Below are 23,787 nucleotides of genomic sequence, written 5' to 3' on the forward strand. Positions count from 1 at the left end.
TCAGACTATTTCTGTTAATGGATCTTGCACAATATTTACTTCTGTATTTTACAACAGCATGACATCAGTGGCCTGTGTTCTGCCACTGTATTACTGTGAGTGCCGCTGCTGAGCAGCTCAGATGGCTGCAGGCGCTGCTACCAGTACAGCACAGCCATGCAGCAGCAAGCACGGTGCTGTAAGGCTGCAGACGCTGCTCTCACAGCTTAAATTCAGGTTTCAGACCGGCAGCATTATCCCTCTTCTAACATGTTAGCCCTGTTTGAATGACAAATCTCTCATTCGCCCAAGAAAGCATCACCAGTCACAACCACCCTGTGGTGATGGTCATTCTCTTAGCTTTTGGGGTTTGAACCTCCTCAGATTTCGCTGTTTTCCACAGCACCCTGTTCATCATCTGAATGAGTGGCTGCCAGATAGTGAGATCCAGAAAAGGGCAGCCACAGTCTTCCTTTCCTCCCTGCAAAGTCCCTCCCTTACTGGGGCACCTTTCTAGGTTTTGTCCTTGAAGACCTCCAAATGCATGCCTGCTGATGAAGTCTGTAAGATTGTTTGTGCTAGCTGTAGTAAACAGCCTAAATTATTTTCAGAGTTTTTTTCCATTTTCTCTTAGGGGACTTTTTTTGCCACCAGATGGCAATAAAAGATGTATATGCTTAAAAGACTCACAACAGAAAATACTTGCATTAAAGCTCAGCAACTTCAATAAGAAAGAGTACCTACAAGACTTCTGAAAAAAAAAAAAATCAGTGTTTTTTGAACCTTATGGTGATTTACTTTCTACTTAATGTTCTAATTAGCAGAACTGAAACACCTGCAGCAATTGTACATGCAGTTCATTCATCTAAAAATGTTCAGCTCAATACTGATTTTCAAAACCTTAGCGTGCCATTTCTTTAGCACAGAGATTGAAAAATTGACTTCTTTAAAAAGTTAATAAAACGAGGCAAACAACCCTCCTAGCACCAAGATATTTTAACATTTAAATAGCAAATAACAGCATTTATATAGCATTTTTAACAAACATAAGACCTAGGACAATAGCTTCACCCAAAACCAGACCAGACCTTTTTGCTGTCACTGATGTTTAGAAAGCATAGTCTCAAGGAATCTGGATAATTATTTCACTTTCACAGGCTGGAGAAAACACATCAAGAGGAAGAACAGATTGCCTAAGGTTAAGGGGAATCTGTGGCAAATGCAATAAATAATAATGGAAAACGACCTCTTAACACCTTTTCAGTTGTTCTAAGTCATTATCTTCTCAAAGCTTACTCAGCAGCACCAATTACAAGTATCAGCTTCCAGTATCAACTAACTCCTGTAAAAATGTACTTAATCTTACTGAAATACTAAATAAAAAATCCATCTAGGAAATATACTGACAGTTGTGAAACAAAAATTTTGCATGTTTAAAAATAGGCTTTAACACCTAAATTAAGGCATGCCAGCTCAAAGGAAGAAAAACTCACCAGCTCAGTAGCTCTCCTTTAAGGAATTATGATAACACAGGACAAATCACTACAGGTTAGTGCCCTAAGAGAACTGTAAGAGTTGAAATGAAACCTAGGTAACCTTATGGAAATTCCACTTGTGCTGCTCCAAGACTACTGAACACTAATGCAATCTTTAAAAACCCTTGTCTCAGTTCATGCTGGGTGCCAGCACATATCTTAGAGATGCACAGAGAAAAATACTTCTAAGAGCACAACTGCAGGAATATGTGATGCATTTCTCCTCCTGAAAAGGAATCAAGAGCAAGGAAGTATGAGAACAGCACTCTACGCTTATTAGTAACTGCTGAAACATCCCCACTGCTGAGCACATGAAACAAATGCTGTCTGGTCAGAAGAGGAGAGCTTCCTGTATCTGAGGCTGCAGCAGTTGCTTAAAGAACTGGCACGTCTTTTACCTGCTTTGGACATCAGGCTCTCATAAAATAAACTGCCCCCATGTCCAACTGCTCACCCTGGAGAAGGATGAACAGAATTCCTCCCACAGAGATAGCTGAATGGCTAAGCTACTTTATCACAACTGCCTTGTAACACCTGAACTCAGTTCCCCATCAGAGGCTGGCAGCTAACAGCACCCTGCCACACTTGTGCCTTCTAAAAACTCCCTGAATTGGATCCTCCTGGAGGGGACTGTTTCCTCCTACAGCTTTCGGTATGCTGAGCTATTCAGAAACTAGCAAAAAGGAAGGCACCCAAGAGCAAGAGCCTTGTCAGACCTGACACAAGACATTCCCAACACTGCAGAACTCTGGTCACAGAGAAGGACATGGAGGCACATCTAGATGGTTCATCGTGCTTGTCGGGAAGTCTTTCAGTCCTGCTTTCTGTGCGGGGAAACAAAGCCACATTACCAGAATTTGTGTCTGTTTGCTGCAGAACAAGTGACTTCGGGCTTATCTGGTTCAATTCCCTCTCAGCAAGATGCTATATGCCATCTTTCTTCAACAGAAGAGAAGCAACGGAGTCAAAAATATGAGGTGAAAACTGAGCATGCAGAACCGTGACCCTACCTACAGGGCTGCCAATGGACTTCTCTGGGACAAGTAACGAGTGCCAGCCTCTCACTGCCAGAAGACAGCCAGCTTGGAGCCTCCAATATTTACAAGATGAAGATGTTTTGTTTTTTTTCCTCCTCTAGCTGGTACAGTGGTTTATCAAATGCAGGCCACATCTACAACTTCATTTGAAATGCAGCTGGGCAGTCCCAAGAAGACACAAGAAAAACCCTAAGTAGGACACTCAAGAACAAGAGAGAGTCCTCTGAAGGACTGTAAATTTATTTTTAATGTACGTATTTTAACTTATTCTATACCACCATGTATTTCTCAAACTCATACATTATCACGCTCAAAAGAAAATAGGCACAGCTACTGAAGACTGTCTTGCCAGGTGTAATATTTAATTAAAACTTCTATATTTGTTTCCAAGATTTCAGCTGAGTACAGTATTTGCATGGGTGTGGAAGTGCAAATGACAAAGCCACATGCAACAAAAAAACTTGTTACAATGATTAGAGGAAGTCAACAGGTCACTATAAAATAGCTTTGAATTAAAAAATAATAATAATTTAGACAAAACTCTTAAAAAAAAAAAAAAAATCAGTGTCTTAAGAGATGCACTTCTTAGTATTGAATTGTTTCATGTTACCACCTGCATACTCTCATTTTTAAAGCGGAGAACAAGACCAGTACTTTACCCAGATATTTCAGGTCCTTTCAGATGCTGGAGGGCCCCGATAACTCCTCACAGCCAAACCCTGCTGTACATTTCCATGACACCTCCAAGCCAAATATTGAGTGGCCAAAGTTTTTCTCTGGGGTGTGCACAAATGCCTCAGCTGCCAAACTTGAATCCTTAGTGCAACCACTCAAAGGTAAGTGAAGCTTTAACCACTTCCAAAATGAATCTAAAATATCTTGCAGTCAGGTCTCCATGCCTACCTCTTACGGTATATAGAAAGCATTCCCCTTCCCCCAAGGAATAATGAGATTAAGAATAGTTATTTTTAAAAGAGTCGAGAAAATTCCTAACATTAGAGACCAGCCAAGCTTTTTACAGTAGCAAGAACCTGATAATGTCCTCCAATTACTTTCTATAGCATTTTAAATAATTATGAACTTGATAAAAATCAGTCCAGCATCTGCTTCCTGTAAAAGAACACTGTGCTTCTCTAAGCAGTTTTATTTTCTCTTTTTAAAATTAGTTCAGAAAGATAAAAGTGGCTTAAAGATAAGGATATATAGAATTTTACCACCAAAACCAACAACAACAAATGGAGCAGTTTAAAGAAAGTAACAAAATAATCAAAGCCTGTATTTTCAAAGGTTTCTTGGCACTGAAGCACAACCAATAAATATACAGCATTTCCCAAAGGGAAAAGTATGTCCCAGCATCCAGGAAACAAGAAATTAGGTGGAAGCTCACTTGCTCAGATTTTTGGAGTTCTTGCTGTGTTTTTAAGTTAAACAATGAAAACAAACAAAAAAAATACTTCATAGCAAGGAAGGCACTCATACAAAAATGTAGATGTCTATCTAAAGCTGGTAAAATTATGTGAATATACTAATGGAGAAAAAAACAGAGAGAATCCCTTTCACTGATCATTTAATCAAACAGACAATGATGATTTTACAAAATAAGGCAATACAGCTCAGGCAAGGATAAGTTTAGGATGTGGATGTCATGGAAGAAGTATTCAACCACCTCAGGTTAGGAGTATAAGAGTTGGCTTACTGATTCTTATGGCCCCACAGTTTAGCCATTTTGTTGGGAATAGCAGCATAGAGCTTGATTCTTTTTTTGTTTTTCTTCTGCTCTTACATGATGCTGGGAAAATTAGACAAAGATTCTCCAAAGCTAGGTTTTATTCATGCATTTCAGCATCTTCTGTCAGGGCTCTAAAGCCAGATATGCAGCAGTGACAAGTGTTCATACCTCCAACTTAAATTAACTTGATCTTTTTGTATATATAAAGCACAGTACACGTATTACACACTTGAAAACCCCCAGGTTTAAGATGGGAATACATAAATAATGGATTCCACATTTTTTCTTCTCTCTTCCATAGTATAAGACTATGGCAAACTTCATAAAGTCATTGAAAATAAAAACGTTCTTTACAAGCAGTAATTCAGAGAAAAATTTAGAGCCTATGCAGACTGAAGTCTACCTTCCTGTGAATGACAAAGAGACCTTTAAGGAAAAGAACACACACAAAAAACTTAATTAAATCTCTCACATAGAGACAGACTGAAGTTCTACTGGAAGCTTCAATTTTATTTCTTCCTGTTTCACAGTGTTTCACAACTTAAAGAGCAATTCTTTTCCTTTTTAAGGCTGATTTGGATGTAACTTCTTTTCTTTTTACTATTTTAAGAGGATATCAACAGTAAATCAGTGATATTGTTGCTTACATTGGTTTAGAATGGAAAAAAAGTGAATGACAGAAAAACTGTTTATAAAATATGCCGGAGAACCAAGCTACATAACAGCAGACAAAGCACCACTTGGAAGAGTACGAAGTTGGTAAATTCCAATGACGGGTCTCAGTACTTCACGTAGCTCAGTGGGATACACATGCTGTATTTTTACTTTTGACCAGACAAATACACAGAAGCCCAATTCTCACAAAGGCTACCTTCTGCTCTACTTAGTGCAGTGAGTCCAACTAAAAAAGACAAGTCACGAAAACAAGCTGTGTGGAACCAAATCTATGGCACTGGAGCAAGAGCTGAAGGCAGAAATACCATAATTTTGGGCGTGTTAACACAATTGAAAAACTCAGCAAGAAATGAAAAATCAAAGCTAATTTTTAAAACTATTTGTATGTATTGTTTTTTCTCCTCTGTCATAAGTTCTATCTTGGACCAAATTGACTATGTGCTCTAGGATTTACACTTTAATGATTTATCAGGATAATGAGATTGGTTTTCTTGAGGGTACAATTCCAAAGCAGCAGGCCTTTGTTGCAGACAGTTCAGTAGCATCTCTCTTCACACTGCTTAAGTTTTCCTGGACTTTTTTTCTCCTGCTGAAGTACACACCAACACTTTGTCAAGGCATTAAGCTGAGAAGCAAGAGAAGTTACCTGTTTTGGCAGTGACAAGTTGCAAGACCAATGGTCGTCTTGTTACAATTCCAGAACCTCGTGGAAGAAAATCCCTAGAAATATAAAAAGAAATAAGTTGTTACAACCCAGAAAAGACTGGCCAGTTTCTAAGATATTGGACTAATTTGGAACCTCCTCTGTACCTTCAGCTGCAATGAAAATGGAAAGTTGGTGGGGGAAGATTTACATCAAGCTGTACAATAAAGTAGGGCTGTTAATTTCAACTTGAGATAGCAATGGGTCAACAAATATATAGCAAAATTAAATTACCAATCTAGGAGCATTACTGATTCTCTTTCCTCATGATCATCACATATAGTGTCTCAAAACATACAATTCATAGAAAGAATATCAAAAACAATGCCCACATTTACTGGACTCTCCAAATAAATGTGCCCTACCCTCTACTCCCTTTGAACATACATAGAGAATATAGACATATGAATACAAACTCTCATTAAAACAGAGATAATGCAAAAAGCATCACACACAGAGTAATTTTAATCCACTGTGATGTTTTACAACATGTAAGCTAGTTTTTCTATCCTGTTGTTTTCTCAAAGGTGCCAAAGTTTATCAAAAGGTCTATCACAATTTCTTTTACCTATCAACTGGGAGATGCCTGTCTCACAGCAGAGTGCCAGCTACAGATATTTTCTCATGGGGAAGAAGAGAAATTCTTAACAAAAACATACTCCTTTTACTGTTTGTTTTGAAATGACAGTAGCCTAGGGTACAGAAAATGTGTACCAAGATGACAGTTTCATACTTGGATTTTTGATTTATTTTTTCTCTTTAACAAGAAGCTGAAAGGAATTGCTATTCAGGACAAACCGATCGCTTAAAACAAACTAGGGCCCTTTACAATACCATGTGAGGCACTAAAATCCTTCTTCAGGGAGTTAGAGGATAAAAAGACTTACCGATTTTCTGCTTCAGACTAAGCACAGCCAGAGATCAAGAACGCCACATTAACACAACTCCTAGTTACACAACGCTGACAGCAAAATTGCAAAGAAATGAAGCCAACAACTTTCAGAACGTTCCCTTTCCCTGTCTGCAATAGATTGCATTTGATAACCCTCTCGAAGAAGTTGAACTACTGTCAAAAAGCCCATCGTCTGTTCGAGCAAGCATGAGCTGAAAGCTGGCTGAGCTCCCGCTCGGCGAGGGTGATAACCACCTGAACAGTGAATGGCAGGAGGACGCAAGGCTTCTGCTCCAAATGTACAGTCTGAAGCCAAAAAAATGACAAAGGGTGAGGAGAACAAAGTGTTCACAGGGAGAGTTTAGGAGAAAACCCAATAGGCTGGTTTATCCTGGAACCAAGCAGCAGTGCTGAAGTGTCAGCATCGCAGCTGCAGCACTGCATGAATATGCAGAGACTCTGTAAGAGCTGGGCGTATCAGAAGTGCTGAACACATATTTTACCTGTATAAAAAAAGAAAAAAAGACACTGACCTCAATTAAAAATTCTGCTCCCACAGGGACAGGGAATTTTTATTACTATTATTTTCAAAAAATCTGGAATTTCAGCTTTAACCACAAGGCAATGGCATCCGTGCACTTGCTCTGCACAGCCAAGATCAGGTGCTATGAACAAACACAGAAAATCTCCTTCTAGAAAAAAAAAAAGCAGTTCTTTAAATACACAGAAATCAAACCTAAATCATACTTTTCACTTTTTTTAGGAAAAGTAACATGGTACTGCCTTACAACTCCAGCAGTGAAACACATGAAACACTGTGCTACTGCTTGTGCAGAAACGCTTGCTTTGAAATCCACAGGACAGGAGGAAGATGCTTTCCCCCTCCCCGTGGTCTAGAAATCATTCTTTCTAGACTGAAGAATGCTGTTCAGGAATAAGGCTGGGAACTAAAGCCGCACTCCTTTAAAAGTCGTGCATCCTACTAGAAGGATCAAGCCACTTTTACATCTTTATTCTCAGAGCGTTTCCAGCACAAGTCCCTCTGCTGCCAGCCGCTGCCCCAGCCCAGCAGCAATGCAGCTGTGACGTGATGAGCTGGAGGCTGGCAGCACAGCCTGTCCAGTGCTGCCCAGCCAGAACTGAATAGATCAAACACAAATGAGATGCAAGCAGCCAAGCGGTCAAGAACATCACTTCAGGAACTCTTCAGCCTTAGAACCCGCTCATCTGTTGGAATACCATTAGGTATTTTTAGGGCCAAATAGTTTTTACCCTAGAAGCTTTAAAATTGCTTATGTATTTACTCAATCAGTAGCTAATACTGGTCATTTCCAGTGTCAGAAGTCTGAACGAGTATATCCACTTAAATGTTCATTTAACATGCAAAGGTAAGAGATGTTAGTTTGAGTTTGACTTGCTAAAACCCAGGTCTCAAAAACCGATGTCAAAGGATGGGGAAGCACATTATTAATGGCCATACCAAAACACTATCAGTTTATAGCAACATAACAATTAGGGTCTGATCTTCCCTACAGTGGTTCAGGTTAGAATAAGGAAAAAAGGAAAGATCACATCTCTACGTGCCATCTTCGCTTTAGGATACCACCTCCTCTAATGCTCAGGAAGCAAATAAGCTGAAATAGCAATTAGACAATTCATTAACGGGAAGGGTCCCATGCAAGGGAGAGGAATATCCTTTCAAATTTCAGGAAAGGGTGAAACCACAGCAAAATGCTGAAAAGCTAACTAGACAGGGGTTACCTTCAACGAGGCTGTCTAGTTATAATGCAGGACTATAGCTGACAAAGGAAAAAAAGTATATCAAAACCAAAATAGAACCATACTTCTCTTACAGAGGAGCACAGATCACCCACCTAAATCTATCAAATGATGTTGGCAACTCATCTCACAGAAATTTTTCCACATCCCAAAGTCCTTTCCACTCCCATAACCTTCCTCAGTGCCTTCCACAGGCCGCTAGCGGAAACAGTGCGGTAGCGAAGGCAGCGGCCTTCATTCCCAAGGTTGGCCAAGGAATGCAGTGCAGCTTCAATTGCAACAGGAAGCAATTAGGCCAAAAGTCAACAGTTTTCCTGGGCTTTTTTCCAGCAGACCGGTCATTGTTCCCCGACTGGCACACCACAAGCACGGCGATCTCTCGATCTGTCGTGCAAAGAGCAGGCGCTCCCACAGCCAACGCGCCTCCAGTTCTGCAGCAGACGTGCGCTGCGCCCAAGTACTACAAAGGGCTTCTGTTGTTTTTGCATTTATCAGTGCTACACAACAACAAAGCAGGAAAAAACATGGTCCAGACCTACAGAAGAGACATTAAGAATTGCTAACGTCTTTCCTCATGTTCACTTTTTCAAGCCCATTAACCAAAACCAGCTATTTTTCTTTACCGAAAGGGTTGTTGGGCATTGGAACAGGCTGCCCAGGGAAGTGGTTGAGTCACCATCCCTGGAGGTCTTTAAAAGACGTTTAGATGTAGAGCTTAGGGATATGGTTTAGTGGAGGACTTGTTAGTGTTAGGTCAGAGGTTGAACTCGATGATCTTGAAGTCTCTTCCAACCTAGAAATGCTGTGATTCTGTGATCGGTACTTCAGTTTTGACTGCTTTAGCCTTGTGAATTGGTCTGGTTTGGTTTCATTGGTGGGGTTTTCTTTTTGTTAGCGAGAGACTCTGACCCTTGGAGATCTAGAGAGAAAACGAGTTGAGGCAGGGTTGCATGGGGCAGCCTTTCTCTCTGGCAAGCCAAACGGCCTGGGGGGAAGCCAGCCCCAGAAAAGGGGGCCCTCAGCCCCCCCAACCCTCGTCCTTGCTCCACATGAGGGCATTTTCCAGGCCTCTCCCAAGGCAGGTGCCTTCGGCCTCGCACGGGCCGCTCCATCACAGAGCTTTGCCGAGGTCACAGTGGCCACCAGCGGGCCCGCCCTTGGCCCGGGCCCTATAAAAGGGGCCCCCCTGCCCCTGGCCCGCCACTTGCTCAGCGATTTGGTCTTCTGAAAGCCATTGGCTGAAGGAAGGCCAGAGTTAAGAGCAAAGCGAGAGAGAGAGGCGAGCAGCAGCCCTTCTCAGTGCGAGGACAAGAAATTGTTCCTGGGACCACTGAGAAGGATGTCTGCCTCTGAGAGAAAGCGCCATGGGTCGAGGGCCAGCACCTCAAGCACAAGAACCAGCAGTGCCCAGGAGGTGTCTGGTGCCCGGCCCAGAGGCTACTCTGATAAATATCATTGGAGCCGAAGTGATGCGGGGAGCAGGCCGGCCCCTCGGACGGACAGCAGCAGCAGGCCTGGGCCTAGCCGGAGGTCCAGTGATGACGGAGAGCGTGGGTTGGAGGGCCACGGGAAGCGGAGCCGTGCCCAGCGGTCAGAATATGATGCGGGACCCAGCCGTGGCCGAGGGAGAGATGACAGCAGGAACTCCGTGAGTGACAATCAGGCGGAGAACGGAAAGGACCCAAGGCCCGGAACTGGGAGGCGTCCTGGTGCGGCACCGTGGCCAGAAAATATGCCCAGTGGAAGGCAGCCTGTGTGGGCAGTCCCTGCCAGGGACTGGCTCGTCCTCCAGCCCGCGGAGCCCATGGAGGTGGGTGCAGAAGATGAAGAGGAACCCATGGAAGTGGACCCGCCTCAGCCACAACAAAGATGGGACTCCGCCGGCAGCTCTCTGAAAAGTGTCCTGAAGGAACACCGGCAGCTGTGCAGAAGGGCTCGGCAAGCTCCCTATTCCACATCACCCAGGCTCCACTCCAGGCATTAGCCTGGAGCCATGTTGGCAATAAAGACCTTTGCCAATTGTCAGGGGTTGTGTGAGTGCTTCTTTCCCATCCAGCAGGCCTTGTGCGAGAGGTGGCAGCCCTTCTGCGCAGAGCCTCGAGGAAGAGCGCAAGAGAGGCCCCAGCTCCCTTGGGGCTGCTGCGCTGGGGTGACAGGAGGAGTCCCCAAGAACCACCATGCGCCTTTAACATTTATGAAAATAAATCGAGGGGTGAAAACAGTAGTGTGTGAGTGATTATAGCTGGCTAATTTCTTATATTAGGAGTGAGTTTCTATATCTGAGTAATTGGTAATGACAGACGTGGAGAAGGCTGAGGTACTCAGCAACTTCTTTGCTTCTGTGTGCATAGGTAGATGGGCTTCCCACATCTTTCATTTCCCTGACCCCATAGATGGAGGCTGGGGGAGCAAAGTCCCACCCAGTGTAAGCGAAGAGCAGGTTCGAGACCAGCTGCTGAATCCAAAGAGGTACAGGTCTACGGGACCTCTGTTGTGCTTTGCCATTCTGAACCACCAACCAGTTTTATCCACTACTAAAGCAGCATACACCATTTTCTACATCCCACTGATACTCAGCTACCTACGTTCTTCCTCACTAACTCCAAGCAGAGACCAATTCTTACAATCAGACACCACTCGATCCCTCCCCTCGTTAGTTACAGGAGAGCAAATGCTTTTTGTTTTGGCACGCCTGTCAGGCAACACAATCTCCCGCGGCTTTGTTTGCTGACTGTGAAACCTCAGCTTAACATAATGGGGCTTACATGAAGACGTACAAAATCATTAATCCTCTTTATTGAAGACCAATGACACCTATCTTAATTAGGCATTCTAGGCAAGCTAAACACATTAAGATGCTGTGGGTTTTTAGCAATCTTGGCTAAAAAACTAAAAAATAGCTCTTAAAGCTTAATACCAGTCTTTCCAGGTGTTTTTTTTGTAAACCACCCAGCAGAGATGGTGGCATCCCTAGCACCACAATCCAGTGCTTAGCTCACTTTCTCTTAAGAAGTTTGGTCTCGGGTTGCCGTAAGCATTCCTTCAAGGTCAATTTTCCTTCACCTGAGAAGGGAGCTAAACTGCTGAACCGAGGTGTAACGCAATACCCAGGAGCAGTAACTACACACTGCAGCCCACGCGGCTGGGCATGCCTTCAGGGGTTAGAAAGGAGTAGTCAGCAGTTCGAGGATGTTTGGATCTGAGGGGATAAATTGGCCTCCTAGCTCCAACACCTGGCATCTCTGAGAAGCCATGCTCCAACCCAGCAGCATCCCTCACTGCTGAGCCAACGCAGGGACTGCCCAATTATCCAACCCATCCCTCCTAGGTGATCATGTACAAGCTGAACCAAAATTCTCCCTTTCTTTCACAGGAGAAAAAAAAAAGAAAAATCTTGTAGCTGTTACCCAGCAGTACAACCTACCAGACTATAACACCTCTTTGGGTCTCCTTCCCCTCACTGCTTTACAGAGCTGAGACCAACTATACAAAAATCCAGAGGGGGAAGGTGCAAAACCCACACCTGAACAGAAGAAATCCTCACCCAACCCCAAACCACAGGAATATGGTGAGCATAGACTCTGAAGGTAAGAAATAAAACACACTAGCTGTGCACCTCCACTACAGCTTGTTCAGGGACAACACTCAGTCACCATCATGATGAGAAAGCAACATTTGAGATTCCCTCCTTCTGCAGAAGGCTGGAAACAGAGCAGGCTTGGATGGATGCTGTCATTGCACGCCTCCCACATCTGGAAGATGCTCAACAAGCAAGCAGAAATTATCACACCTAGCCATGAAACATTACCGGGCTATGAGAAAAGCAGTGCCAAAAATTACTCCAGTCCCAGTGGTGAAGTCTTCCATTAAACAGGACTGGAGTCGAAAGGTTCTCCAAAGGAGGGGACGTTTGACCAGAAGGTACAGACCACCACATAGGTCCCCCAGATCTATTGTCATATTTTGGCAGCATGGGGAATACCTTACATGGCATTTCTGCACTGAAGAAGACTGTAGCAAAGTAAATGCACTTCCTAGTATTAAAAAAAATGTATCTATTATGTGATAGAAAGCTTTAAAGTCTCAATAACGTTTACAGGCCTGAAAATTTGTCTCACACAGCTATGAAAACTTGCCAGGCAAACCCAGAGGAGTGCTAAGATGAACAGTGCTCTGTTTGCAGTGATTATGCCGGGCTGTGGGCTTGCTGTATTAACAGATCAGGAAGCTGCCAACGTGCAGGCTCGTAGGCAAGCCACTGTGCGCACGGTGCATCTGTCCTCCCTGGCAGGCGTCCAAAGCTCTGCTGCATCACCCCAATTCCATTTGTGAAAATGCCCTTTTCTCTCTTTCTCCTTTAAGATTTGACAAAAGCTTCCGGAAACAGCGGTGCTCCCCATCAACTCCGAGCCGGGGGGCAGGGGGAGGAACCACCGAACACACACACACCCAAAAACAAACAGCAATTCTTCCGATTTTCACGGCGGAAAGAGTGAAGCCGGCTTCTCAGGACAACCGTATTTTCCCTAATCAGATATGGTTGCTCTTAGGAAGGGACTCATTTGCATACGTTGTGAGAGCATGAAAGCCCATCCAACCTCAGGGTGAATACTAATGCAGCAAGATTTGGTGTCTCTCCACGAGGAATGAACAACAGAGATTCCTTATTCCATTTAAATCAGTGTCAGTGCACTGAAGCTTTTGGACCACAAACACTATTAACGATGTTTCTTCAAAAAAAAACAAATAGAGATTTGAGCAAAAAGTATTCCTCTACAATATAATCAAACAGATTTTCTGGTTGCAAGGGTTAAACAGCAAGCAACGTCCCCAGTATTGTGCACATTTCAGCTGCACGAAGCCAGCCGCTACGTAATTAATGACTTGCACTTTGCAAATAACTCACCTCTGGCTACTCTGCTGCTGCAGAACTTTGAAATAACGCAGATTTCAGTGCTACCATCAAAAACCCAGACAAAATAAGCTTCTGCTTTTCCTCCCAAATCACCCTGCCCTGAACTCAGATCCACCAAGACAGAATTTTTAACCAGGGGTAGGGAATATAGCAGGCAACCTGCTATGCCATGTCCCACTCGAGTCTAAAATCTCTGCCTCTTCAGAAGCAATGTGAAAATGCATTTCTTTTTCATGACAAACGTGTCAAACTGTGCAATTACCTTCCTTTGTACAAGGCGAGCCATTTCAGTTCATTTTGCAAAGCTTAAATGCAAGCAGATTCAGTCTTCCTACTCCCCCCAGAATGTATGGAGGGAGAGCACAATGGGAAGTGCTGCACAAAGACAGCCCGAATTTATAGACAGAAAGACAGCAAAAAGAGAGAGGTGGCAGGGGAGGAGCAACTCCTGGGGCTTCCCAGCAGTGACAGACCTTGGGGATCTTCTGTCAGCATTTGTGGAGCACCTGGACAAATTAACAGGTGAGCACCCAAGGGCACAACATCGCCTCTGATGGATTAGGGGAAAAATGCCTTCAGCAGCCCAGCTTGGAGCAGGAACCTCACCCGTTTCCCCCACTCGTGCCACAGACAGAGAGAGAGCTTCCAGTTACTCCTGCCCTGCCTATTCTCAGCAGGGGAGCTCACACACAGACCATTTTGGAGCATCCTGTATAAATAAGCACTAATGAATACACGTGTACATCTGTAGGCAGCTGTGCTGCACGTAGTAAACAAGGCACCGAGTGCACAAGATGAGTCCAGCTGTGATTATATCAGCTGTGAGGGCAGACATCGAGCCCTCTTACAGCTAGGAGAACTCCTACGTATCTGAAGAACGAGATCTCGGTGACTCTGCACAGGAACTGGGATGCAAAAATACTATGCTAGGTATTGAATTAAAAGCATAACTTCCTCGCACAAATTATGAAAGCTGACATTATCACTAGATGCCTTGGTTGAAAACCTCTCTTATCTCCAGCTCCAGTCTCCTTTGCATCCCAGAGGCTATCACAGACAACAGTACTTGGCAGTACATCAAAGCCCAGCACGCGGTTAAATGGGATTTGCTCCTCTCTAGTTCAATAATGCTGCCTTGTTCGTCTCGCTGCAACTTGCTGAAGAAAAAGATGCAAGGTCACAGTTAAATAATGCTCATTTCCTGCTCTCAGCATATTTACACTACAGGCTTTACAGTGCAGACGCACAGCATTAAAAGGGCTCCTAGTAACCCATCGCACACGAGCACAGCGAACAAGGGGAGTTCACAGGCTTCTATTTACCAAAGGCTTTACTTTGCAATGCACTGCTTAAAAAAAAAAAAAAAAAAAAAAAAAAAAAAAAAAAAGGATTCTGCCCCTCCGTGCTTGCAATCTAGGCAGGCTTTATGTAAGAAATGCATGAATCCTTCAAAGATTATCAATTTGCTCAATAATCAACCGATGGATACCAAACCCCAAACAACAACCAAGCTGTCAGAGGCAAACTGAAGAGCAGCAAGGGTTTCTTTCTGGAAAGGAGAAAGGCTGCCACACCTCAGCTGTACAAAGCTGACCCACCACTCAGTTTTGGTGTCACACAGATATCTAGAGCAGTCGTGACACAAAGCAGAAAAAATGCTCAACAGCAAGTTTTAGACTACAGTCACAGATGTTCCACACAGATTTTAAGATGAGATGCTAACCTTGCCTTTAAAAATAGAAAGAAATTAAAAATAAAGGAATAAAAAAAAATCTAAAGCCCACCTACAGAGTAAAGATTGCACGTGCACATGGATATAGATGTGGGTAATGCTTAAAAACCAGCTTGAGGTCATACAGCAAGTCAGAGGCAGACAGGAGAACAGCATCCTCACTTTGCTTCCCTGCTCAAGTCCATGGCAGCTTCACTTCCTATGTTTACAGGGAAATGTCAAAGTAATCGTATCGCTGATATCCATTTATCTAAACTGAAAAGCGGTGTTTCCTATTTTGTCTACAACAGCAAATTACACAAGTCTGAACCATTACCAGAAGCAATGCCCTTCAGGAAACAGCAAGACAACAACCGGGCGTGTTATTTGTTGTTTCCAGCGCTGCCAAACGCCAAGGATAGGGCTCCTTCCTGGAGGCAGGGTGTAGCAGGGCTGTCGAGTTAGAGTCAGGCAATCTGCTGAGTTCTCAGAAGTGCCTCTGTGCAATTCTTAATATGGAGGAGTTCAGATAAAAAGCAAGTTAATGCATACAATCTTGGAAGAAAAAGAAAAACATAGAAACCTCACACTGGAGGACAATTTACCTTTAAAAAGCAGAGATGGACTGGACTTCCCATAATAACTGCAATTGAATTTGTACCATGGACTTCTCAGAAGGCACTCAAGATGAGACTTTTTTTTTTTTTTTTTTTTTTGGTGGTGGGGTTTGGGGTTTTTCTGAAAGCTAGGTCTCAGACTTCCAACGCTAAGCTTGCGATCACTAAACAAGTACAACATACTAAATGTCTATTAAATGCCAAAGTTATATTAAGACCACGTGGATTCTCACAGGTACACTTTACAGAAGCAGTAAGAATTACTTACGGATTTAGCATCGCTGTGAACTGCTTGATGCATGGAACTTACAAGCAGAATACAGGTCAGGGCTCTCTATACCCTGCCTCACTACTGAGCACAGCTTTTCTTAATGAACAAGAGATCTTTTAATCAATAAAATCAAAGTGCCACGGATCCTCAAAACAGCTTTCAAGGTTTCAAGGAAAACTTTTACTTTACATGTGAAAAAAATAAATCAGCATATTTGGTTTTAACCATACATTTGTTTTACTTTGTCTGTATCAGTTCTCAAGACTTGACATAAAACCGAGCTTAAAATCCACATCAGAGTTATACCTGCGGACAAAACTTGGCCATCGATATCACATCTAGATGGCCAAGTTTGTTTTCCAACCTCTAAATGTAGAAAAAGTATTTGGGGAAGCAACCAAAATGAGCCACTGTCTCATTGCTACTCTCTCCACTTAATGGAATACCCAGGAACAATTCTTGCTTTCAGTGCACTGGAGTATTTTGATAACTAGACTAATAGGCTCAATGCAGCTGTACAATGGCTTAATTAGTCAGGAAAAGGAGTGGCTGATTCTCATTTCCAGAAAATCCTTAAGATTAAAAAAAGAATACATAGCGCCACACTTCAGTCCGTGTCTCCTATTGCTTGGCTTTCTCATGCCTGTTTCACACAGAGGTGAACTTTCTGTAAAAAGAAGTTTGTCTGTCAATGACGACTAGTAACTAAAAGAATAAAATATTTGCACCGATTTAACCACAACTCTCCCAGGAAGCAGGCAAAGCATGTGTCTACTGTCTTTGGGGAAATTCTCTGCTTTGATGGTCAGACTGAAACTCCTTTCTCTTCCCCTAGTGACTCAACACAGCCTTTTCACCACCGCCATCTCAAGGAATCAGAATGAGCTCAGCACACGAGGAACTGTATTTGGAATAACAAAAATTAGTACCTATTTCATAATAAATAGCTCTACACTAAGCAGTGGCCGTACCATCATCAAAACCGTCTCAGATCAAAAAGCTGCAGAGCTGTTTTACAAAACCAGACCTCAGGCTCTTAAAATGAGAGTTCTTGGTTGATTATGACTGACAGGCTCACAATCAGGAGCTCGCATCTCTTATAAAACAATTATTTGCCTACATGCAGCTTATACCGTATTAGGCAGAAGAGGAAATAAATAGCTCTCAGCTTTGAAATTAAATTATTAATTTCTCACTATCTGCAAGAATAAAAGGAGGCTTTAATTCAAATCTGGAGAAAGAGGCCCTGACAAGATAGCTTGCCATCTGTGCCTTTAGTTATCTCGAAAGCCCATTTTGATACATGGAATAAGAGAAAACGCTCGCTCTCCGGACACAGTTTCCAAGGATTGCTTCCTGCCATTCATTTTCTTTTAAGAAACCTGCTATTATCAAAAGCAAGACGTTCAAAAAGCACAAATGACATATAGGGTCACGGTCCTGTGCTCAGCACAGGCATGCAGCCAGGCCAGGTAAGGTACCTCCTGCAGGATTTGGAGCTTGCTTCCCCTTGGGGCTTTTGAATCTCTCTCCCACCAGCTTCCACCACGACCATAGTAGACCCTTTGCTTTAAACACTGCCTCAGCGTTTTATGGGCACGTTTACTTGTGTCATGAAGAGAAGCAGGTAATAAAAACACTCATTCCTACCGTGCTCTTCAGACAATGCCACTTCCTCAAACGCGAGCCACGAGCTCCACACACGAAGGTCTAACCCATAAACGCAAACGGCTCCTGTCCTCAGCTGTCCTCCAGAGTCTCTATTTTCATCCAAACACAACACCCAGAAGTCAAGGACTTCAAACAGAGTCCTTGACTACCAAAAGCAGTAAGATCTCATTGCACACAAAGGAGCAATAAGTGCTGAGTACCTTGGTGATGCGAACCCAAACAGGGACGATAACTGCCACACTGGGAGACCTGACGCGGCCCCGTGCCAGCCTCCAAGGATGCCCGCAGGCCTGGCTGTCACACAAGTGCTGAAGCAGGCACACATGAAGAACTCATCCTCATGAAATACAAGCGCTGAGGTAGATCCCACGAGCAATCTAACCACCAGCAGCCACAGGATAACGCAGCCTGGCCCAACACGTTTCCTGCGCCATCAGGCTCCATGCAGGAGCTCCAATACCACCTGCAAACTAGCAAATCTGTTTCCTTTGTTCACGTGGAAAAAATAAAGCCATTCTTGCACAAGCAAAGACCCTGGGAAGTGCTGAAGGAGACACAGCAGCCTCGTGGCTACCGACAGCAGAGAAAAAACAGCCTGGTCCTGCAGTTAAGGCCCTTCCTAACCCCATGCCCTCACAGTACCAATTACAGCTATTCCTGAAATTGAGAGGATCTTAGCTGTCCCTCTGAAGGTTAAGAGTTCAAAATCCACTAATGATAACGATTCATGTGGTGGAAAAAAAATACATAAGAGTTAACACTCAAATTTCAGAGCAATGCTGGGACTATTTCGTTTTGACAAGAATTTCAAAGCTGTGGTACTACTATTATCATTTGCACTGTGCTTAAAAACATCACATGCAACAGACTACAAACAAAGGAGTGCAACACATCTCTACAACAAGATGTGTTACCTCTATAAGGCACGTTAAGACAGACACAGACACAATAAACTGGTTTTCAGAGATCAGCTTCATTACCCTGTAAAAACAGGGCTGTCCTAGGAAGAGGTACAGACCATTTTGCCTGCTGACCTGACAACCAGAAGCACTCTTCCAGTCTCATGGCTCTTTACTCATCTGGTGCTGAGGGCTCACAATCAAGTTTTCACGACTTAGCAAGCAACCACACATCTGCTGACCACGCACACTCGCTCAGCCTGGAGAAGAGGCACGAGCAAAACATATTGACGTAAACCTCACGGAACTAGGCTTGAAGTAATGCATTTTAATGTCACGTTCACAAAAGGCTTCAAAAGTTGGCAAGCATGGAGGTCCTACAGACCAGCTGATGCTGTATCTGAAGAAGTTCCTGCATAGGACAAGGATGGGGAACTTGGAGAGAGGATTGGAGACCGCAGCTCCTGCATGGCAGAGATGCCCTGGTGCTTTACATGCGCTGGTAAACTCTGCTCTGAAGAGTCTGTGGTAGCGCCTGCAGGGTGCGTGGTAGTACGCAGGTGCAGTAAGTCCTTGCCCTCAGCTTCTCTCCATAATTCCTGCTAGAAACATTCACATCTTGCTTGTGCAGCAGGCTCCAGCCTCTTGTACGAACAGCCCAGACCAGCCCAAACCTCTCATTTCTACCTTTTGTGCTACCCAGGCTCGTTTGGGCAAGGAGCAGGGGCACATGGCACCCAATAGGAGTGGATCAGCCTGTGGATCAGATGGGGATCCCCCAAAATCTGTGAATCTGGGATTCCTCAGGCAGGGAGCAAGACCAGGGAGCTGTGACCTTCCAGCAGGACCCAGGAGAAGACACCAGCACCCAGCCAAGCCTGTGAGCCCAGCACCATACCACCTCACACACAAGCAAGATAAGAGGCCTCTCCTCCCCAACGCACACATTTTGGGCTGTTTAATGAACACACGGATCAAAACCTCGAAAGGTTTTAAAGATTTGCTGCAAGAAAACTCTGAGGATCCGACTGCCGGCAGGGATCTCTGGAGGCTTCAGGAGCGCTCGGTAAGCGGGATGCTGGCAACGCAGCCAGCATCAGCAGCGCGCTACAGCCTTCGGGAGGGAGACCGAGACATAACACGGCCAGAATAAACCCTAAAACGAAAGCGAACGGACCCTGAGGGGACCCCTGAAGGGACCCGGGCGGCGTTTTCACGCCGAGCACCGCGGGGGGGACCGCGGGGAGGGGAAGGAGGGAGGGCAGGGGCCGCCGCCGCCTCACCTGGACACGCAGTTCTCCAGCACCGAGCTCTTGCCGGCGCTCTGCCCGCCCACCACGGCGATCTGCGGCAGGTCGAGCAGGCAGCTCTGGCCCAGCGCCGCGAAGGCGTCCTGCAGCCGGTTGACGAGCGGGATGAGCCCCTCCATCCCGCCGCCCCGCCGCCCCGCCGCTGACAGGTAACGGCCGCCGCGCCGCGCATGCGCCCCGCGGCCGGACCGCGGGGGGCGGGGCCTCGCCGGGGAGGGCACGCCCCCTGTCGGCGAGGCCACGCCCACCGCGGCGGTGGCGGGAACCCCGTGGCGGGAGCGCGGCCACGTGTGCGCCCCCCGCCCCGCTCCTATATTGGGGTGCCGGTAATGGGGGGAGCTCGGTTACCCCCGGGCACGTCACGATCGCAGCCTTCCGAAGCGTTGCTGGGAGCCAGCAGAGCACCGCTGCCTTCCCCTGAAGGGCTTCGAGGCTTTGCTTCAGCACCGAGGGGAAGAACTGCACTGGGTTCAATGGGAACCACACGCTGAGGCTGAGCTGAGCACGTAGCACGAGAGTTATCTGTGATTGCTGGCAGCAGTGACAAGGCAGAAATATCCCAAACAGAGGCTTTGGAGCCCTGCAGCGATGGTTATCCTCTGTATTTAGCCAGACACCGGTTGTGCTCAGCGTGACTAGCGAAACAAAAGGGAACGACTGCAAACATCCAAGCGGCTGACAGGCACTAACGAGCTGGAGCGTCATCAAAACTTCTTGGCCGGGGCTCTCAGTTAGTGTAAAAAAGTGAATCCCTACAGCAGAACAGCTTCTAGCCACAAACACAAGAAGGGAAGGCAAACCGTACACAGATGACTGTGTGGGAGCCGAGCAGCAGCAGGAGCCCCCAGGCACATCCATTCACAAAAGGCGGATTTGGGAACACGTCGCCAGCACCTTCTCGTGCTCCGAGCAGCAACCCACAAGCCCAGAGCAAACAGCCGTGTGAGCAGCACACTCTCGAGGAACCCGGTGCACCATCAATGCCTACAGCCCTGGGGGTTTGGGCCTAACTACCCACACGTCGTTAAGCCCCTCTCCGAGGTAAGAGCTGGACTTGTTCTGGTGCCAAGCAAAGAGGCCGTCGGTCATCTCACCAGGAGAGACTGTGCTTTAGCTCAGGCTGAAATGTTTTTATCAGCAGTGTAACACAGGCACAGCTTCTGCAGAGGTTGCTTTGTCACTGCGGTCAGATCACCCCCCCAGACATCAAGGCAAAACCTCATGAACCTTTCCGTCTAGATGGGGCCCGGGGTTATTGACATAATTATGCCAATTAGCAGCATGATTCTCTTCTTCACGCTCCCGCCTAAGCAGGTCGTGCCAGGAGGCACTGGAGTAGCTCTTTGGCCTTCTGCCAGCCCATGGGTTCCTGCTGAGGCCGGGAGTCGGGAACAGCAGCATCGCTTTTTGGCAAAATCCTCCCAGTGCGTGCGTAGGAGCGCTTCTTACCACCCCAGTGAAATAATTACAGAGCAGCCTGGCAATAGGGCCTCATCGGTACAAGGGAGAAATGACCTCTAGAAAAGGGAGGATTCCTTGGGAGCGATGCTGTGCACCCCTGGAGCTGGTAACCCGAGGACCTCTCCTTTCCATTAGTTTGCTTTTTAATGGTCTTTGTTTCCTTCCATAATTTTAAATAAATAAGGAGCTCATATGTATTATTAGGAAAAGGCTGAGTTATTTCCCCAAATCTGGGAAGTTTCCAAACCAAACACCATTTCTGCCTGAGCTGAGTTAAAGCCGCTAAATGACGTGCTTGCCCTTGCAGCTCCAGCACTTAGAAAAAATCCAATATCCCCCCCAAAAAGACAAAGATACAGATTTCCCACCTGGTGGAAAAAGCATGGACACTTGCATTATGCCTGCACGTGGTACCACAAGGGTGCTCGTTTTTCAAACAGCTCCAAGAGATCGGCAAAGAAGGGGGAGGAAGGGCACAGAGGGACATCTTCAGGTCCCCATGTTCCTGGGGAGCACCAGGCTGCCAGCTGAGCGTGCCTCTCTATTTTACCCTGCCCTCAGAGCTGTGCCCCACAATATTTATCGTTGCCTTTTGCCACGTGTTGGGCTCAGCCAGGAGCCCCGGCTCCCCTGGCACGGTGGGCAGGGGGCTGTCACCTCCAGGTGCCACCGTTCCTTTCCCACAACCAGCTCTCCCTAAGCAGGCAGCGCGATGCTAAAAACGGGGACGTTCAGAGCAGGTCCCCAGGCTGCTTTATAAATACACGCCAGCGCAATTCCCTGCACGAGGAGCGGGTTATATATGAACTGCCACAGAGGATGCCTGCAGTGAGCAGCTGGGCACGCTGTCCCTGCGAGGAAAGGGAGCAGAGCCCAGCGGGGAGCAGAGCCCGGCCAAGCTTGCTTCCTCCCCCGGGACACGTTCAGAAGAGGCAGGCTCCTTGATGCGTGATTTTCCCTTCTCTCCAGGGACCCTCCTCACCTCCTCCTCGGTTCAGAAACCAACCCGAAGCCTTGCAGAGCTTCTCACGCAGCCGATCTGCAGAAGGCAGCAGGCAGCGCAGGCACCAAGCCCCAGGCTTTGCTCAGCGCCTGGCTCTGTGGCGCTGGCATTGCCGTGCCAGTCAGCATCGTGCCCGGGCATCTGCCAGGGAGGAGAGCTCAGAACAGAGACCTTGAGGCTGCGAAAGATAGAGGGAAAGCCAGTCAAAGAAAGGCTGTGCTGCACTGCAGCCTGCAGAGAGGATTCCCTGCAGCCTTCCCACCCCGGGCACCCCGTGAAATGGCAGCAGTCCCCTGCTGCAGCCTGGCAGCACGCCTCCTGCCTCGGACACAAAGCCAGGCAAGCCAAGTGCCTCCCCCAGGGAAAAATTCACGGGGAAAACACTCCCCAGCCCTGCCACCCTTCGGGACATGGCTGATGCAGCCCTTTCTGTGCTACAACAGGCTCACGCTGGCACAGGTCTCTGCAGCTGGAGGTCTCACGACCAGCCCCGAGCAACCCCAGCTGGTTGCAGGGTCAGGACGGAGCTGCTCCATGATCTGCACAGGGCTCTCTTTCTGGGCTGGGAAATCCAGAAAGGAAAGAAGTCAGCATCCCCGAGCCCGTCTGAGGTTGCTAAGTGACAGCAGCGCTTGTTTCTATCCCCCCTGTTTACAGTGTGCCCACGCCTGGGAGGAAGGAAGTGGAGACTAAAGGAGGTAAACAGAGCATACATTGCCAGAACACCCAACAGGAACGGGTGCCAAACGTATACATTATCTGCACGTTACGGTGACCCTGGGAAAAATTTACTACCCGCCACTTATTCCAGCTGCGGAGCACTTTTACCTGCAAAGAATTTCAGGTATTTGCAGCGTGCGTTGATTTGGCACTTTGTGAGCTGAAATGCATTTCTGGAGCAGCGTCGCAGGGCTGTCAGGGACTGCAAGGGCAGCTGCAAGGAACTGGGGTTTCATCGTTACTTTCTGCCTAATAGATGGCTTTTGTTTTTCCAGCAGGATGTGGCATTACGCAGCAGTTGGGAAACCCAGCAGAAACGCAGGGCTGGACAAAGGAGGGATGAACGCATCCTTTGTGCGAGCTGCTGCTGGGGAAGAAATGAGACGGTTTAGATAAAATAAAGGGCACACACACTAATCTGTGCCATTGGAATTACGTTGAGAATTGGAAAGGGAGTTAAAAATAGCCCAAATGCAGCGCTGCTGATCCAGCTGAGACATTTGCCATCGCCGAGCTCGATGGATAACAGACACCCTTCAAAAAAAAAAGGTGCTTATCACAAAAAGAGATTTAGAAATGAACGGCGTGGGGGCAGACAGACTTGTGCACAACTCGAGCTCCTGCCTTGCCTCTGCCACGGAGCAGAGCTCGCGCGCTGGCCCCGATGCAGCGCAGTGACTGCCGCACCGGGAACACGGCACCGAGCTGCCACAGAGGATCTGCAGCAGGGCCAGCCAGGCCTGAATTTGGGCACCAACACTCACTGAGTGCCTGGGAAGGATCAATAGCAGTTAAAAAAACAAACAAACAGCATCTGCTCCCTTTGCAAAGAAGCAGGCCAGCTAGAGGAGAAAGTAGGGCACGAAGTTGTCCCTTTGCA

At 46.2% G+C, this 23,787-nt stretch overlaps 1 protein-coding gene across 5 annotated transcripts in view; it reads right to left on the bottom strand.

The window, feature by feature from the left end:
* Positions 1-19,842, bottom strand: part of DNM3 (dynamin 3) — a gene marked incomplete at its 5' end in the record, with an annotated part of 178,048 nt that extends 158,206 nt beyond the window's left edge. For all 5 annotated transcript variants that reach the window (XM_082766611.1, XM_082766608.1, XM_082766609.1 and 2 more), the window contains 2 exons: positions 5,602-5,675; positions 19,697-19,842. In XM_082766611.1, coding sequence (XP_082622737.1) covers positions 5,602-5,675; positions 19,697-19,842 — 220 coding nt within the window. The remainder of the gene's footprint in view (positions 1-5,601; positions 5,676-19,696) is intronic.
* Positions 19,843-23,787: the final 3,945 nt, after the last annotated feature.

This window comes from Aythya marila (genome assembly GCF_965140915.1).
Source record: "Aythya marila genome assembly, chromosome: 8".
Taxonomy (NCBI): domain Eukaryota; kingdom Metazoa; phylum Chordata; class Aves; order Anseriformes; family Anatidae; genus Aythya; species Aythya marila.